General features: G+C 53.4%; 3 protein-coding genes across 4 annotated transcripts in view; 1 reads left to right on the plus strand and 2 right to left on the minus strand.

The window, feature by feature from the left end:
• Positions 12,547-17,607, minus strand: FAM229A (family with sequence similarity 229 member A). The gene is made up of 3 exons (XM_003127761.4): positions 13,220-17,607; positions 12,992-13,138; positions 12,547-12,812 (listed from the first exon to the last, which is right to left on the minus strand). The coding sequence occupies exons 1-3, from the start codon at positions 13,354-13,356 to the stop codon at positions 12,710-12,712; spliced, it is 387 nt and encodes a 128-aa protein (XP_003127809.1). The 5' UTR covers positions 13,357-17,607; the 3' UTR covers positions 12,547-12,709.
• BSDC1 (BSD domain containing 1) overlaps positions 12,575-17,726 on the minus strand; it is a 30,547-nt gene continuing 25,395 nt past the window's right edge. For both annotated transcript variants that reach the window (XM_005665183.3, XM_003356284.4), the window contains exons 11-12: positions 12,992-17,607; positions 12,575-12,812 (exon numbers count right to left, since the gene is read on the minus strand). In XM_005665183.3, coding sequence (XP_005665240.1) covers positions 17,575-17,607 — 33 coding nt within the window. In that variant the 3' untranslated portion in view covers positions 12,575-12,812; positions 12,992-17,574. The remainder of the gene's footprint in view (positions 12,813-12,991; positions 17,608-17,726) is intronic.
• TSSK3 (testis specific serine kinase 3) lies at positions 13,936-15,472 on the plus strand. The gene is given in 2 exon segments (NM_001287419.1): positions 13,936-14,080; positions 14,811-15,472. Coding segments are annotated over 2 exon segments (807 nt in total).

Here is a 17,726-nt window from a genome sequence, read left to right on the forward strand (position 1 = left end):
CACCCTGGATGTCCCACAGGGATGTGCAAGACACAGAAAAACAGGCCCAGGGCACAGATTAGAAAGGACAGAGTTGAAAGCAAGACGACCAGTTGATCAGACTGGTCTGGACAACGGCAAAGGTGGCCTGAACTAGGCAGGGGCAGAGGAGGAGAAAAAGGACAGAGACATTCAGGGGGTTCACAGCACCAGAGATGGGGTCAAGGTTCCATGTGGAGGGAGAAGGGCTAGAGGAGGGAGGGGGGGTGATTCTAGGGGTCTGCTGGGACGGCTGCCCTGCAGTTACCAGTTTCTGTGATTAGGGCCCCCCCAGAGGGCAGAGGATGGGTCATAAGTGGATCTTTCGGGGTGGAGAGGGGGCTGCTGTTGACCACTGCCGGGGTGAGTCAGGGTAGCCGCCTGAAGACTCCTTCCTCTACTTCAGCTCCCTCTGCCGGACCTTGGCAGGGAGGCTTTGCGGGCTGGTGTCGGGGGGGTGGCCACTCCCAGCCTCAGTCCCTGTTAGGACCTGCAAGAGTGTTGCAGGGGAGCAGGGACAGGCTCCTAGTTGAGGGCTGGAGACCACTGGTTGCCCACCAGAGTGGACTCTGAGACCCTGGGAGGGCTCTTGGCCTAGAGATGCCATGATGGGACCATGTGCCTCTCTTCCTTTAAACCTGTCCGTGGCTCCCTACTTCCTCTTAGAGAAATCCAAGCCCTTGTTCTGGCCATCACTGTCTTTGAAGCCCCAGGCCCAGGCAGCCTCATCTTAGGCAGAGCCTACCTGGCCGCCAGCCTCATGGTGCTATCAGCAGGACGACCATACCCTTTCAGCCTGCACATCACCCAACCTTCCTCCACGCTGCCAGTTCCGCCTGGCTTGCTACTCTCCCTGTGTGTCTACCCAGGGGGCCTGCCCATCTGTCAAGATTCAGCTCAACAGAGTTCCTGTCCGTGGCACAGTGGAAATGAATGTGACTAGAAACCGTGAGGTTGTGGGTTCGATCCCTGGCCTCACTCAGCAGGTTATGGATCCGGTGTTGCCCTGAGCTGTGGTGTAGGTCCAGACACGGCTCGAATCTGGTATTGCTGTGGCTGTGGTGTAGGCCGGCAGCTATAACTCCAATTAGACCTCTAGCCTGGGAACCTCCACATGTTGCAGGCGTGGCCCTAAAAAGCAAAAAAAAAAAAAAAAAAAAAAAAAAAAGATTCAGCTCAAAGAATACCTCTAGGAGTTTCCTTGTGGCACAGTGGATTAAGGATCTGGCATTGTCACTGCAGTGGCTCAGGTTGCTGCTGTGGCATGGGTTTGATGCCCAAGAACTTCACATGCCATGGGCATGGCCAAATAGAATGTTAAAAAACAAGAAAGAAAAACACCTCCAAAAGGCTTTCTTGAACTTGCAGGGGACTCATGTGCCCCAAACTAGTGTCAGCCTCCTATGGCACTTTACTGAGCTGGTGTATATCTCTGCCTTTCTGTTTCGATGGCACAAAGTCACAGACTGGCTCATCCAGTCTACCCATGCGGGTCACGGGAGCAGTGGGTTAGCCTCAGTGTATGTAAATGGGGAGAATAGAGATCACCCCACCCCCCAAAAGCAGGGAAAGCGAGAGAGAGGTGAATGCTGCTTTATGTGGGCAGTGAAGGACGGAAACACGGAGACCTCAGGACAGAGGGCGAAGGTAGACAATCTTCACCCACAGAGAGGGGACACAGGACTGTGCAGTGCTCCCAGGCCATCTTCCTGCTCATCCTCACCTGGCACAAGTTGGCCTTGGGATCATCAAATCCCTGTCTCCCCAAATCCCTGGAAAACAAACATCCATGACACTCCGCTGGAACCCGGGGCACAAGGTGTGTAGCTGAGCACACCAGACTGGGATGGCGGGCAGCTTGGCCGAAAACTTGCTGGGAGTCCTTGGGCAAGTCATTTAATGGCTCTGAGTCATTTAAGCCTCAGTCTGCTTCTCTGAGGATAATGGAAATAAGAATGGTACCCACCTCATAGGGTTATGATGAGGCATACAAAGTTTTAACATAAAAACTGGCCGAAAGTAGATGTAGAATAAGGATTAGTTGCTGTGATTATAACTATTTTATCTAGAGACCTGGTCCCAGTTCTGCCATGTTTTCCTTTCTGGACCTGCTTGAGTCTCAGTCTACAAAATGGGACCTTGAAGGATTAAATGAAGCAATGAATGTGGCAGAGGCTTCTAAGATGAGTGATCCTCTCTGCCCCTTGAGGTTCACCTCTCTGGGATGCAGAGGGGTTGTCACCTCCCCTCTGCCAGGTTTTACTGGACTCTCTGTCCAGGCAGGATCTGCTGCCGTAGGGCCAGCCCATCTCCTCCCCTCTGCCCTCGAGGCAGAATAAGAGGAAAGGGCTGCGGTTGCCCCAGCAGGGACTGTGGTTACACAGGACGAAGGACTTCCTTCCGAGCTGCAGGATGCTATCCTGGGAAAGAGCCAGAGATCGTGGGATTGAGGCTGCTGAGGGGAGGGGTCGCTGCCAGGGAGATGTCCAGACCAGGCTGGTTAGGCTAGAGTGGGCCAGTGGAGTGAATCAGTTCTGCAGTGACCTCACTTCCAGAAACCCTGGAGGAGCCTTGTTTAAACCTGCCCTGCGGCTCTTAAGATCACAAAGACAACAGACAGGAACAGAGACACAGCTGAAGGGATACTACCCTAGGACAGACAGCCAGAGGCAAAGGGCCACCCAGGAGACAGAGACATATATGCATGCTGTTCCCTCCCCCCAGAACATTCTTCCCAGGGTCTGGGGTAGCTGACCTCTCAACCTTCAAGCCTTGAGTGAGAGTTACCTTCTCAGGCAGGACCTCCTGGCCAACCCATGCATTCATACAATCCTTAGTGAGCTCCAATTATGAGTCAGGGCACTATTCTACATCTATGATCAAGTCCCTGCCCACTCCATATAAAGTAGTAACTGGGCTCTTTCTTCCCAAACATAGCACACTGTTCATCTTGGACTTCTTTATTGTCTTCTCAACTTCATGGAAAAAGCTCCATGAAGACAGGGACTTCAACTATCCCTTTTACATGTGAACTCAGTGACTCAGTATGAACCTGGCACAGTCCACTAAAATAGGCCCTTGGTAAGTATCTGTTGAATAAATAAATGGACAAAGAGATCAGAGATAGACACAGAGAAACAAACCATACTTGGAGGTGATGAAGACATTCAGAGATGCCCCCAAATGCGAAGCACACACAGGACAGTGTCCTTCAAGCAGACCCTTTCCCCAAAGTCATTCAGCTTGGTCACCAGGCCTGGGACTGCTGCTCAAAGCCATGACCTATGCTGATTCGCATACTCCCGTGCCAGGCACACAGTTGGCATTATGTTTGAGAAGCTTTCTTTGGAAATCTATTTTACTTCTTTAAGCATCTTTTGATGAACAGAAACTTTAATATAGTCTAATCTGTCAATCCTTAAAAAGAAAAAGTTTGTGGTGGTTTGAGAAAGGCAGGGATGAATAACCCGTCCGAGACCCAGGCCCGGTCCTCTCGCTACTCAGGCCCTCGAGCCTGGCTAGCAGGTGCTCAGGCCTCACTCTGCACCTGCCACTTTCACGAGGCCCCGCCTCTAGACCCGCCCCTCCGAGGTCGCGCCCTCTTCTGTCTCCGCTCCTCACCGGCTCTCACGGGCGCAGAGGAACTAGATGTCTCTTCCTCTTGCCCAGATACTGGTAGTTAATATTCTGCCACCGGTGCTTCCACCTGGAGGGAGGGAAAATGGGGCAGAGAGGATAAGGAAAACTCTCCCCGCTTCCTCTGGATGTACGCCTAGCCCGCCCCTTCCTTCCGGGCTTAATCGCCTCAGGCTCCGCCCTCCCCAGTTCCGTCCGCTCCTCCTGCTCTCCCAGCCACCGTCCAGCCCAGCCTATCCTACTCCTAACTGACCGGGCTCTGGGGATCCGCCCTTTCCCACAGACCCCGCCCCCTACCGTAGGCCCCGCCCTTCACTTCCAGGGCCTCCGCCCCAACCCGGCTGCTCACGTGAGGCGCGGGCGAACGCCGTAGCAGCTGGGCCAGCGCGCCGAGGGTATATCCGCCAGCCCGGTGGCCCCTGGCAGTAGCAGCATATTGCGAGCGGGCCAGCGCCAGGTGGCGCCCGGTGGGCGCCGGCGCTGCGGGCTCAGCCAGTAATCGCCCAGGCTGCTGCAGGTGGCGACAGGCGGCAAGGCCGGGCCCCGGCAGCCCCAGAAACACAACTCCTGGTCCAGGCGGTACGGGAGAGTGGCCCGGGGGCGCCTGCGGCGGAGACGGAGCAGCGGTCACCCCAGGAGGCACCACGCGCGGGGAGAAGGCGGCCGCCTCGGATCAGACGCGGCGGCGGGGCGAGGGCTGGGGTCACTCCCGGCCTGTTTGGAGCCCCACCCCCGCCCCGATGTCTTCCCAGAGAGCTGGGCTCCTCCTCCCTGGGGCTGCCAGACCAGGGCCCTTCATCCCGCCGGCGCCCTCTCCAGGGCCCCCCTCACCGGTACAGAAGAAAATTCACCACGAAGTGGGCCGTCTCGGTGAAGAGCATGGTGTCCAGTCGGCCTGGCTGGGCGTCGGCCTCTTTAATACCTGTCCTGGCGTGGAGGGGGAAGCCTGAAAGCCCATAGTCCCCCCGGGCCCCGCTGTTTTTAGCAGGAGGCGTCAGCTGGCAGAGGGGCGTGGGGCAGCGCCAGCCCCTCTGACCGGGTCTTGTCGCTGGTTTGTCTTCACCAGCAGCTTCAGTGGGAGAGAGCCGGTCACCTGTGCTCCAGGATCCTCTGAAACACTCCTCCCTCAGAATTAAGGACAGAAAGGCAAGGACAGGCAGACGCAGCAAGAGGGGGCCCGGGCAGGAAAGTCAGCTGCCATTTGGATAAAATCTTCCTTATTCCACCCAGGGGTCTCCAGCTTCTGCTCACACACCCCTGATGGTAGAAAGAAACCACACCTGAGAGTTCCCTTGTGGCGAAGTAGGTTAAGGATCCCATCTTGTTACTGCAGCACCCCCCCACCCCCCCACCCCCGCCAAGAAACCACACATCAAAAGGTATTGCTGCTCCCAGGCTTAGGAGGCCCCCACCTCTGGCTCCAACGGCCTTTATAAAAGCCTTTCCCTTGCTCTGGGGCGCTATTAAATGTCGCAGTTGGAATTCTCTTGGGCCAGCTCTAATTCAGGAGTTCTTATCTGGTGGCTAGGAATGAGTTTGTGGGCACTTCAGAATGCCTTCAACTGTCGGCAAAGTCCAAACACACATATTTCTGGAAGGAATCTAGAAAAGGGTTTCTGAATCCTGTTTCTCCCCCTCGCCCCCAACCCTAACATTAAAAGACCTACTCCACTTTTTTTTTTTTTTTGCAGAAAGGGAAACAGGTTGAGAGAGGGAGAGAAAAGCCAATCATTAAACCCCAGGCTTCCTACTACTTGGCCTGCCCTACAAAGGGTGGGACAACTTCTCTGTGCCCTTGTCCTGCTTAGAGGATGGGGTTCAGGGCTCAGAGCCCAGGCTGGACCCTGCTCCTCCACCCCCTAGGGATCCTGAGGAACGTGCTGGCCCTGCTCCCTTTCCCGCACTGCCAGTTTGGGCTATTTCCTACCCCACCACCACCCCAGTGACTCATACCGGCTGCTGGGGTGAGTGGGCAGCTGTTCTGAGCCCCCAGAGCCCTATACAGGCCCTGACTTGGACCCCCCAGTAGGGTGGCCATATTTGGGGCTTTGACCTCCTGTTTTCCATCCTTGGGGATTTTCCCTCCTCTCATCCCTTCCTCCTTTCCCTGTCTCCAACCTCTCCCTCCCCGATGGCTCCTTCCCAGCAGCAAACAAACAGTCTTTCCTGTCTTTGAAAAAGAAAAGAGCCCTCCTTTGAGCCCAGATCCTTCTCCAGCTCCCCTGCACAGCCAACATTCTTGAGAGTTGTGTACACATGCTCTTTCTACTTCCTCACGCCACCCCTGCCGTCTGGCTTCCTCCCCCGTCACCCCACAAGAATAGCTCACCAAGGTCACCACTCTCCTCCTTGTGGCAAAACTCAAGGGATGCTCCTGAGTCTTTATCTGACTTGACCCCTCCACTGACTTTGACACAAACACTCCTGCCTACTTGGAATACGTTTATGCCCTTGTTTTTCTGGACACAGTGCTCTCTGGATTTTTTTGCTATCTTACTGGTTGTTGCCACAAGGCAAATTTCTCATCCTTGACTCATTGCCTAATCATGGGTGTTCTTGGGCCTTCTACAGTCTGTCCCAGGGGAGCTTGTTAGTTTCCATGCCTTTGGTGTCCACCTGTGTCAGAGACGTCTCTCAGCCCAGACCTCTCTAACCAGCCCCACACCCGTCTCCTGGACCCCTCCCCCTGGATGTCCACCTCACCGCAAACATGCCCCACACCTGCCCTTCCTGCCATGGTTCCCAGCTTGGTTGTTGCAGGAACTGGAAATCTGGGCTTGGTTGTAGGCTCTTCCCTCTCTCTTTTCATATTCAAGCAGCTATGAAATCCTTTCCTCTCCAGGATATGTCTAAAATCCAATTGCTGAGTTCCCTTCGTGACTTGGTGGTTAACAACCCGACTGGGATCCACGAGGATGTGGGTTTGATCCCTGGCCTCGCTCAGTGGGTTAGGGATCTGACATTGCCTTGAGCTGTGGCATAGGTCAATAGCTGTAGTTCTGATTAGACCCCTAGCTTGGGAACTTCCATATGCTGCGGGTGCGGCCCTAAAAAGCAAAAAATAAAATAAAATAAAATAAAATAAATAAAATAAATCCAATTGTGTCCTGCTGTATAGCACAGAGAACTATAGCTAGTCACTTGTGATGGAACACGGTGGAGGAAATGTGAGAAAAAGAAGGTATACACATATATGCATACATACATACATAGATATACATACATAGATATATGGCTGGATCGCTTTCCTGTACAGCAGAAATTGACAGAACAGTGTAAACAAACTATAATAGAAAAAAATTAAAATCTTTTTTTCTGGCTTTTTGTCTTTTTTAGGGCTGCACCCACAGCATATGGAGGTTCCCAGGCTAGGGGTCCAATTGGAGCGGTAGCCGCTGGCCTACACCACAAGCCACAGCAAGGCCAGATCCGAGCCACATCTTCGATCTACACCACAGCTCATGGCGTAGATCCGTAACACCGGATCCTTAACCTACTGAGCAAGGCTAGGGGGATCACATCTGCAACCTCATCGTTCCTAGTCGGATTCGTTTCCACTGCGCCGTGAAGGGAACTCCGAAGAAAATTAAAATCTGAAAAAAAAAAGTCCAATTGCTTTTCTCCATCTCTACTGCTAACACCTTGTCCAAGCCCCATGGCCTTTCACCTGGGAGGTGGCAGCAGCCTCCCGAGTTATCCTCCGGCAGCTGCTCTCCATCTCTTACGTGGTCTGTTCTTCCGCCCAGCCAGGATTGTCTTTTCCAATACGTGAATACGTCCCTCTTCCCAGTTGTCTTCAGCACCATGTTCGCACATGGCACATACCAGTCCCAGGGCTGCAGATATTTCCCACCTCCATGTCCCTATGTGTGTAACTTCTTCTCATCTCAGTTTCAGCGTCAGTTCCTTAGGGAAGCCATTCCAGACACCCAGCTGGCTCTGCCATTCCTTTTCCTCACAGCCCTGCAGCCTCTCTGTGGACTGATCAAGTGGTGGTTCACTAGCTAGTCCCATCTGCAGACAGTCTATAAACTCCTGAGCCCTTGCTTTCTAGGCCCCGGTGATGTCAGGATGAATATGACACAGCCCCTGCCCTCAGTGAGTCCAGAGTGTGGTGGGGTAGATGGGCATTCAGGAGGAATCAAGGAAGAGAACCTGCATCTTCCCGGACACTATGTCAGGTTCTTAACCTGCTGAACCACAACAGGAACTCCAAAGGAGACTTCTTTCAGGTGTGACAGTCTGTGGAGGCCTGAGGGGGAAAGGGGATTGGAGGAGGCTCTTCCAGGCAGAAGGAACAGTGTGCTGAAAGGTGGGAAGAAGGTTTTGTGAAGAACTCAGGCGTGGCCATGTGGCTGGACAAATGTTATAAAGAAACAATTGATGAGATTTGAATAGGAGAACAGCATGGCTGCATGTGATCTTTATAAAATAATTCTGGGAGTTCCTGGGCGCTCAGTGGGTTAATGATCTGGGGTTGTCACTGCTGCGGTTCAAGCTGCTGCTGTGGCACAGGTTCGGTCCTTGGGCTTGGAACTTCTGCATGCTTTAGGCATGGCCGAAAAAATAAAATTCTGAACTAGAGGAATTAAGCAGGGAAGGAAGCACAAGACTGATTGGGGGTTGCTGGAGTAATCCAGATGAATATTAATGGGGGCCTGATTTAGGGCAGTGTCAGTGGACTCAGAGCAGAATAGACGGTGGTCACCTGGACTGGGGGTGGGGGAAGAGAGAGGGAATGAGAATGATACCAGTGTCCTTACCCCAAGGGCAGGTGGAGAGAGGCCAGTGGGCACTGGAGGGGATCCACACCCCTGTGGGGTCCAACCCACTGATCTACCTGCCGTCAGGTTGCTCAATGTCCTCCCATGGGCTTCATCCATCCTTTTTCCCAGAGGAACAGATGGAGTCCCAAGAAGCAGATGGCTGCTAAGAAGGTGTAGGGGCAGGCAGAGGGGAGGAGAAAGGGGAAGTTGGGTCAGGGACCAGATATGATGGGGCTTCAGGGTAAGTGGCATCAGCGGTTTCCTCAGTCTGGAAATTCCACTGTCTCTGGCTTCAGCCTGAGCCCCCCCCAAACTCTTAGATGCTCCAACTCAAGGCCCAATCCTTAAGTGTCCTGGGGGCTTTCTAGGGGCTGTGAGTCTGTATCTGAAGAGCCACAATGCCCTGACCAGTCCCCAGGACTCTAGAGAGTCACTAACATCACTGGGTACTTCCCACAGGCTGGCCCAGTGCCCATTACCTGCATGATCCCCTGCGATCTTCACATTAACCCTCGGAGACGTAGTATCCCCCATTGTACATACTAGACTTCTAGGGTTAAGAGACTTGCTCAAATTCAAACAGCTAAGATGATGCAGAAAGAGGATTTGAACCAAGGTTTGACTGACATCAGAGTCTGTGCTTTTAACTCCTGTGCTATATTAAGCCTGTCGACCCCTTGGTTGATTGGCTCAGAAAAGGAAGGAGGCTTTGTGGGGGATTTGCTTGTGGTTGGGGTGGCTGCCCCCCTCTCATATCAGGCGATGGGAAAGGGTAGCGCTGACGTCGGTTGTTGCCATGGTGATACAGCAACCCTTTCCCTGCCATCTCCATGGTAACCTGGGGGGTCCATCTGTACTTCGCCCCCTCCTTCTAAAAGAGGGTGCCCTAGGGAGGGGCTGGCTAATAAGATGTCTGAGAGTGAAGTCCGGGAAGCCAGCGATTCGAGTACCCTCCTTTCCCCAGGCTCCTCCCTATTCCTCAGGCTCAGAGAATGAGTCTGGGATGTGGGGGTCCTGCTTTGGGGTTCTGGGGACAGCTTTATCTTCCAGGGTGAGGGAGGCAGCTCTGCCTATCCCATCTGGGGATTCCCCTGGAAATGCCCGCCCCCCCTCCCCCTCCCCCACCAAGTTCCTCAGCTCCTGAGCAGAACTGCTAGGTACTTGACAGAGGGAGGCAAGAGAGATTCCCTAAACCTTTCCAAGGCTGGGCATCACACTGACCCTTGGCACATGGCTGGCTGGCTCTCTGCTGCCCCTTGAAGCCAAAGGTAGGAGCAGTAGCAGCTTCTATTTGTCAGTGGTATCCGTACCCAAGATTCCTGCCTGGTGCTGCATGTGCACAAAGCTGCTGAAACCTTCCACTAGGTGTCATTAGCCCCCTTTTACAGATTTGGAAATAGGAACTCAGAGAGTCTAAGTAACTAGCCCAAGGTTGCAGAGCTAACAAGTGGTAATCAATCTAGATCAGTAACTTCTACAGGGGGAAAGAGGAAGACACAACAGAGGAACATACTGGAAAGGGAAGAGAAAAATAGAGGGAAGTGACCCAGGTTGGATCCTGTCATGCACCGTCACCCACAGAACAAAGTTCAAATTCAAGGTCTCCTGGATCCAGCTTCTCTTCTGCTGTTAATTCATCCCTGGGTCCCTTGAATTCTGGGCTCTGCAAGGGCAAGTGCTCTGTCAGATAAAGGCCTGTATTCTCAGCACCTGCTATGGCCCAGATAGGTGTTTGTGAGGGTTTTTTTTTTTTTTTTTTGTCTTTTTTGTCTTTCTGCTTTTTTCTTGGGCTGCTCCCATGGCATATGGATGTTCCCAGGCTAGGGGTCAAATCGGAGCTGTAGCCACCGGCCTAACACCAGAGCCACAGCAATGCGGGATCCAAGCTGAATCTGCAACCTACACCACAGCTCACAGCAACGCCAGATCCTTAACCAACTGAGCAAGGCCATGGTTCGAACCCGCAAGCTCATGGTTCCTAGTTGGATTCATTAACCACTGTGCCACGATGGGAACTCCGTTTGCAGATTTTTTGATAATGGTCATTCTAGCTGGTGTAAGGTGGTACCTCACAACGGTTTTGATTTGCATTTCTCTAATAATGACTGATGTTGAGCATCTTTTCATGTGTTTTTTGGCCATCTATATGTCTTTGGAGAATTGCTATCTTCTGCCTATTTTTTGATGGTGTTGTTTGGTTTTTTCGGTATTGAGCTGCAGAAATTATTTATAAATTTTGGAGATTAATCTCTTGTCAGTCGATTCATTTGCAAATATTTTCTCCCATTCTGTGGGTTTTCTTTTCGTTTTGCTTAGGGTTCTTGGGAGACAGGAGACTGAACCTGACTTTTGGGTTACATGTATTTTTTTCCAATATTAAAATAATACGGGTTCATTAAAGCAAAATTGGAAAGTGGGAAATACTCATTCAGCTTTCAGACAGCCTTCCTGTCATGGGACCCTCCTAGGGATGGATTCTGCAGCATCAAGTCTGAGGATGATGAGACAAGCACTAGCATCACTTATCAGCTGGGGGACTCCAGGCAAGTCACTTAAAGCTCAGTCCCTCACCTGTAGAATAGGAATAAGAAATCAAAGTTTGGTTTTTTTTTGTGTTTTTTTGTTTGTTTGTTTGTTTTTTCTTTTGGTCTTTTTTGTCTTTTCTAGGGCCGCACCTGCAGCATATGGAGGTTTCCAGGCTAGGGGTTGAATCAGAGCTGTGGCTGCCTGCCTACACCAGAGCCACAGAAACTCAGGATCCGAGAGGCGTCTGCGACCTACACCACAGTTCATGGCAACGCTGGATCCTTAACCCACTGAGAGAGACCAGGGATGGAACCCACAACCTCATGGTTCCTAGTAGGATTCGTTAACCACTGCGCCACGACGGGAACTCCAGAGATTTTTTTTGTTTTTGTTAATTTTTTTATGGCTGCACCCACAACATATGGAAATTCCGGAGCCAGGGATGGAACCCAGCGCTCCCCAATGACCTAAGCTGCTGGCTGCAGTCGTTTTCTTTCTTTTTTTTTTTTTTTTTTTTTTTGTCTTTTGTCTTTTGTTGTTGTTGTTGCTATTTCTTGGGCCACTCCCGAGGCATATGGAGGTTCCCAGGCTAGGGGTTGAATCGGGGCTGTAGCCACCGGCCTACGCCAGAGCCACAGCAATGCGGGATCGGAGCCGTGTCTGCAACCTACACCACAGCTCACAGCAACGCCGGATCATTAACGCACTGAGCAAGGCCAGGGACCGAACCCACAACCTCATGGTTCCTAGTCGGATTCGTTAACCACTGCGCTACGACGGGAACTCCTGCAGTCGTTTTCTTAATTGCCTGCACCACAGCAGGAATTCCAAAATCAAAGTTTTTGTCTTTTTTAGGGCCACACCCGCTGCATAGGGCTCCAATTGGACCCCATAGGCTAGGGGTCCAATTGGAGCTGTAGCCACTGGCCTACGCCAGAGTCACAGCAACGCGGAGTCCGAGCCGCGTTTGGGATCTACACCACAGTTCACGGACAACAGCGGATCCTTAACACGTTGAGCAAGGCCAGGGATCTAGTCGGGTCCGCTAACCGCTGAGCCACTACAGGAACTCCAAAAATTGAAGTTTTTAAAATGACTTCTTCCCCAGTCTCTTCCGTTCCCACCAGCCCTAGGATAAATGATGGGGCACCCCTAACCTCTCCAACAAAGCCAGAGTTGCTCAGGGTCACAAAACAGTCGGTAGCAAAACAAAACTCCATCTTTAGTTCTTGGGAGAACTAAATGGGTCTGGTGTGAGTGGCCATTCTCTTTATTCTAAGTTGTCTGTCTACCCCTTCCAGTCCCAAGCTTCTCTAGGCCCCCGGAGCCCAGCACAGTTATGCTAATTTTACTGGAGAACCAAGGAGAGTGTTGGGGAGGACGCGAGGCAGAGAGGCTAGAGCACAAAGGCCGCGCCATAAGGGGTCATGAATAGCAAGGAACGGTTTTGGCGCCCAGCAAGCAGAAGGCGGACCGGGAAAGGCGGGCCCCTGGGGTTGGGTCCAAGGGGGTAGACAGCAGAAGGTAAGGTGCTATTGGATGAGGCTGAGCAGCCGGCGCGCCTGGTCCGACGGGATAGACAGACACGGCCAGCCCGGAGTGAAAAGAACAGTTTATGCTGTGCTTTATTAAAATGTGCATCATTCTTTTATTTAAAAATGTGCATCACTGTCTCGTGCTCGGCGCGCGCGACCTCAGCGTGGTGGCCCGCGGCGGGCCTTGTCCCCGCCCGGCTCCCGCCGAGCCGTCGTGCGCAGGCGCACTCAGGTGGCGCGGGCCCGGGGGCTCCCGCCCATGGCCAGGTAGACGTCGATGGGCACGTGCAGCAGCGTCAGGCAGTGGCAACCGGGGCAGCGTCGAAGCGGCCTAGGGAAAAGCGGGGTGTGACAGGGGCCGCTGAGGCGGAGGCCCGCCTATCCTGTTGGGATGGCGTCTAGGAGTGCACTTGGGGTCCCCGAGGTTCGGGCGTGGATGTGGTACCTTATATGGGGCGGGGTCGGTCTAGGGACGGAAGGTGGGGCGGCAAGGAGGGGCGCCGGCCTTACCTGACCGGGTTGTGCTCCGTAGCTACAGGCTCCGGGCTGTCCTGGGACTCAGGGGCGGCGGCAAGGCCGGGGGAGTCTCCAGCCTCAATGGGGAATCTTCGACCCTGAGGGGGCTCCTGGGCACTCATGTCCAGGCCCCGGGGCGCTCTGCGCGGGGAGTAGCGGTCAGGCCGCTACCGGGCAGCTGGGCTCCCCCACCCGGCGCCCGCCCCTTGGGCTGTTGCTCACCTGCCGGAGGCCGAGACCGGTCCCAGGCCGGAAGCAGCTGCCCGAGCCCTGGCCACGGGAGGACGCTCCGGTCCAGGCGGATCCGGGCAGGTGTCTGCTGCGCGTCCGTTCCCGGGCGTCGAAGGGGAAGGCTGCATTGTGACCCGGGCCGAGGCGCGGTGACCTCATAGAACCCGTTCCTCCGGCCAGGGAACCTCACGCTGCCCGGGCACTTAGCGGGGTGGCGAGCCAAGAGCTGGAGGGCTCATGCCATGGGTCGCACAGACCCCGAGCTGCCCTATGGGGGCACAGGAGGCGGCGTCCGCCGAAAGGAGCCTGGCATCCTGGGCTGCGCGCAGACCCCTGGAGCGCCCCCCACAGGCGGGGCCGCGAGCGACTCACTGCCTGGCGCGGGGTCGGGGCGCAGCAGTGACTGAACCCGGACAGGGTTTGGTGGTGGTGGTGGTGAGGGCAGATAGGAGCATTGCTCATTTTGGCCAAGAGTCACACATCATTTACATCACAATTAGGCCAGAGTTTTAAAATGTCTGGCCCTCTCCCTCCCCACCACCTGCGGCTGCTGTCTCCAGACGGAGAATGCTTTAGCCCTGGGGGCGGCTGCGGATGAAGTCCTTGGGGGGAAAAGGAGCGGGCCAAGGGCGATGGTGGAGTAGAGCTGCCTCGCAGAGGCAGCATGAGCTGAGAGGGTAATAGGAAGGAAGGAGGTGTTAGACAGCATGGAGGACTTTCTGCTCTCCAATGGGTACCAGCTGGGCAAGACCATTGGGGAAGGGACCTACTCAAAAGTCAAGGAAGCAGTTTCCAAAAAACACCAAAGAAAAGTGGCAATTAAAATTATAGACAAGATGGGAGGGCCAGAAGGTGAGCTGGGGGCCCTTTGGAGGAAGGGAGGGCTGGCTGAAGTGGGTGGGCGCTTCCTCCAGTCAGAAGGACCATTTCCTCCTTCTCTTTGATCTGAAACCAAGGAAAGCAAGGGAGTGTGGCTCTGGGGTAGGTCAGTGGGGAACAGAGGAATGCTGGGTGTCAAGGACAATCACACCCTCCAAAGTCCAAGATTAAATCTGCAGGAGGTAGAAGGATCCTCAGAAACAGAATCCAAGCCCACCAGGGCTTTCCTATTCCAGGACGGGAAGAGACTGGAAGGCTGTGGCCAGGACTAGCAGAGGGCAGGAGTGGGGCCAAGGAAGGTAGAGACTGGGAAAAGACAGGGCTTATGGAAAGAACTGTGACTCAGGAGTCAGAGGTGAGAGGAGCTGGCTCACCACGCTGTGGGCAATCAGGCCTCACAAAAGATTCAACAGCTTTGTCTAAAAAGTCTCCAAAGCATTTTGATATCCACGGTCTCACAGGCTGCTCACAACGGTCCCTGAGGCTGACAGGGAACAGTTCCTCTGAATAATATATTAGCTACAAAAACAACAGGGGTGAACATTCTTTGCAGTGTCCAAATAGCTGGATGTTAAAGGCTGTGCAAGGGAACCAAGGCACAAGACCCAGACATGGTGGGCCAGAGCTGGAAGGCAGGAGTCAGGAGAGGAGTTCTAGGCCCTTCTGGACTTGACACTCCTTCTCTTTTCCCTTGTGTCCTTAGAGTTTATCCAGAGATTCCTGCCTCGGGAGCTCCAGATTGTCCGTACCCTGGACCACAAGAACATCATTCAAGTGTATGAGATGCTGGAGTCTGCTGACGGGAAAATCTACCTGGTAATGGAGCTGGCTGAAGGAGGGGATGTCTTTGACTGCGTGCTGAATGGAGGGCCACTGCCTGAAAGCCGGGCCAGGGCCCTCTTCCGTCAGATGGTCGAGGCCATCCGCTACTGCCATGGCTGTGGTGTGGCCCACCGGGACCTCAAATGCGAGAACGCCTTGTTGCAGGGTTTCAACCTGAAGCTGACAGACTTTGGCTTCGCCAAGGTGTTGCCCAAGTCATGCCGGGAGCTGAGCCAGACCTTCTGCGGCAGCACAGCCTATGCCGCCCCCGAGGTACTGCAGGGTATTCCCCACGATAGCAAGAAAGGGGACATCTGGAGCATGGGCGTGGTCCTGTACGTCATGCTCTGTGCCAGCCTACCTTTTGATGACACAGACATCCCCAAGATGCTGTGGCAGCAGCAGAAAGGGGTGTCCTTCCCCACTCATCTGGGCATCTCAGCCGAATGCCAGGACTTGCTGAAGCGGCTCCTGGAACCAGACATGACCCTCCGGCCTTCAATTGAAGAAGTTAGTTGGCATCCATGGCTAGCAAGCACTTGATAAAAGCAATGGCAAGTCCTCCCCAATAAAGCAGGGGGAGAAAGCAAACCCAAAAACCCGCTTCTAAAATGTTGATATATATTTTACACTTTAAGTTTACTTATCCTAAATCTTACCTATACCCTCCCCAGCCTTACTTCTCTTTCCCTTTAAAGATCTTCATGGAACGAGAGGGCCTCATTCAGACTTCCCTTTTATTACGGCTGACAAGTGATTTTCATACCGGTGTTTAACTAAAGTTAATTAAAAACAGTCCCCAGAATCATACACGTACAGGGGGAGGACAGGAGAAAAATGACCAAGAGCAACTGAAAAAACTGTTGTTGCAACTTCCTTTCCAAATAAAAGCAGAAGCGTTGGGAATGCAGAACAGCCTCTTGACTCCTTGTCTTGGTGAGAGGCCTGCTGGGGGCTTGGCCCTTCCTCATCCCAAAGGCCGAGCCGAGTCTGGGATGAGGACAAGGGACTTCCTCAGGACCCAGGCTACCTCCCACCACAACCCTCCCCCAGGCTCTAAGTAGGAAGCCACCCTGCTCTGGCTCTAGGCAGTTGCTGTGGGGACAAGAACAGACCCCCAGACACTTTCCAGCTTCTGTTGAATCTCTTTAATGCTGTTAACGGCAAATCTGGAAAAGGTTCAGGAAAAAGTTCTTTTTTCTTTCTTTTTTAATTACAAAACTAACAGCTGTTAGAATCTTTTTTTTTCCTTTTTTCTTTTCCCAGCTAGAAAATACTCTGGGGAGATGCATTATAATTTAAAATATATAATATTGCACAAACAACCAAAAGGTTAATTAAACTAAAGAAATAATTACAAAGAGAAAACCCCATCCCATCAAAAAAAAAAAAGATTAAGCATTCTCTCCATCCCACCCCCTCACGGAAGGTCTGAAGTGGAAGTGACCACCACTCTCTTGGCGTCCCTGACCACGATCCCTTTAAATCATTGGTGAACACACCAGATTATGTACAAGAATCACCAGAGCAGCATCATGAAGCACCAGGGGCTCCAGGGATTCCTGCAGCCCCTCATTCCCCCAAGAGAGGCGCAGCTTTACCAGTGTGGAGGGTGAGAGCCACAAAGACTGGATCTGCCTTCAGGAAGAAGAGCTTTTGCAGAAGCCTGATGAGAGTCTCAAGAAGTTCACCCCCAACATATCCCTTCAGGAAACCGAAGGGTTGCGGCGGAGAAGCTGGGCTTACCAGAGTTGTAAGTACTCGGCTTTGATCACTGCTCTGTACCGCTGGTAGCTGGCTTGTGTCCTAAGCTACAGGGGAGTCGAGGTGGGTAGCTGGTTGGACAAGGTATCCTGCCAGTCAACGCATGGAAGGGCCTGAAGTGGCCCCCTCCCTTCTTGGGGAGGGGAAGAGGAGCAAGAGCAGACTCTTGCAGGTGGCACAGCTGGGCTAAGGACTCGGGTGCATCTGACATGAAGAAGCCTTGGGAAAGGCATTGGGGACATACCAACCTGGACTGGGTGAAAGGAGGGAGGCGGGAACTCAAAATTTGGTCTCTAGATTCTGAACCACAAGGAACCTTTCCAGGAATGGAAAATGCCTGGGAGGGAGATTCCTAAGAGAGGCAAATGTCCCAGAAGCGAATGCCTCTTACCCGCTGGGATAGGAACTGAAATGTGTTCGCATCCCTGTCTAGCCAAAGGCAGGTGGCACGGCCTTCCCTGCCTGCTTGTAGGTGAGAGTGTGTTGTCTCGGCGTCCTCCAAGAGATTGGTGGTTTAGCCTCTGTCTACACAGGTAGATGGGCTAGGGCTATCCCTTGGGACTTCCTAGCAAGCGTACCCAGGAACAGAGGGCATTCAGCAGAAAAATGTAAGCTCTTCCGGTGGGGGTAGGTCTCCTCCCCCTCGGGTCATCCTAGGGTTAGCACAAGTCAGAGTTCCTGATTTGGATTTATCGAGCCCCTTCCCAGATGTGCGGAGAGGCCTAAAGGGCCAACAAGGAGCAACCCAGAATTTCCCCAGAGCTCTGGCTGATAGAGGCCATTTAGGGGACAGTCTTAGTCAGTGTCTTCCAGGGCCAGGCTGAGACGTGCGAGGGAGGTGGGAGGTGCTGTGGCGGGGGAGCTGCGTGCTCTGGCTCCCCTCATTCCCAGTCCTCCCACTCTACGTCTTCCAGCTGCAAAGGGAGGGGATAATGGAGAGCACAAACACGTATTTACTCCTCTGAGTCAAGCCCAGACCCAGGCTCCCCAGCTGCCTCCATTTCAGGAAAGCCCTCCCACAACCCCCACCCCT

The sequence above is a fragment of the Sus scrofa genome, chromosome 6 (assembly GCF_000003025.6).
Source record: "Sus scrofa isolate TJ Tabasco breed Duroc chromosome 6, Sscrofa11.1, whole genome shotgun sequence".
Taxonomy (NCBI): domain Eukaryota; kingdom Metazoa; phylum Chordata; class Mammalia; order Artiodactyla; family Suidae; genus Sus; species Sus scrofa.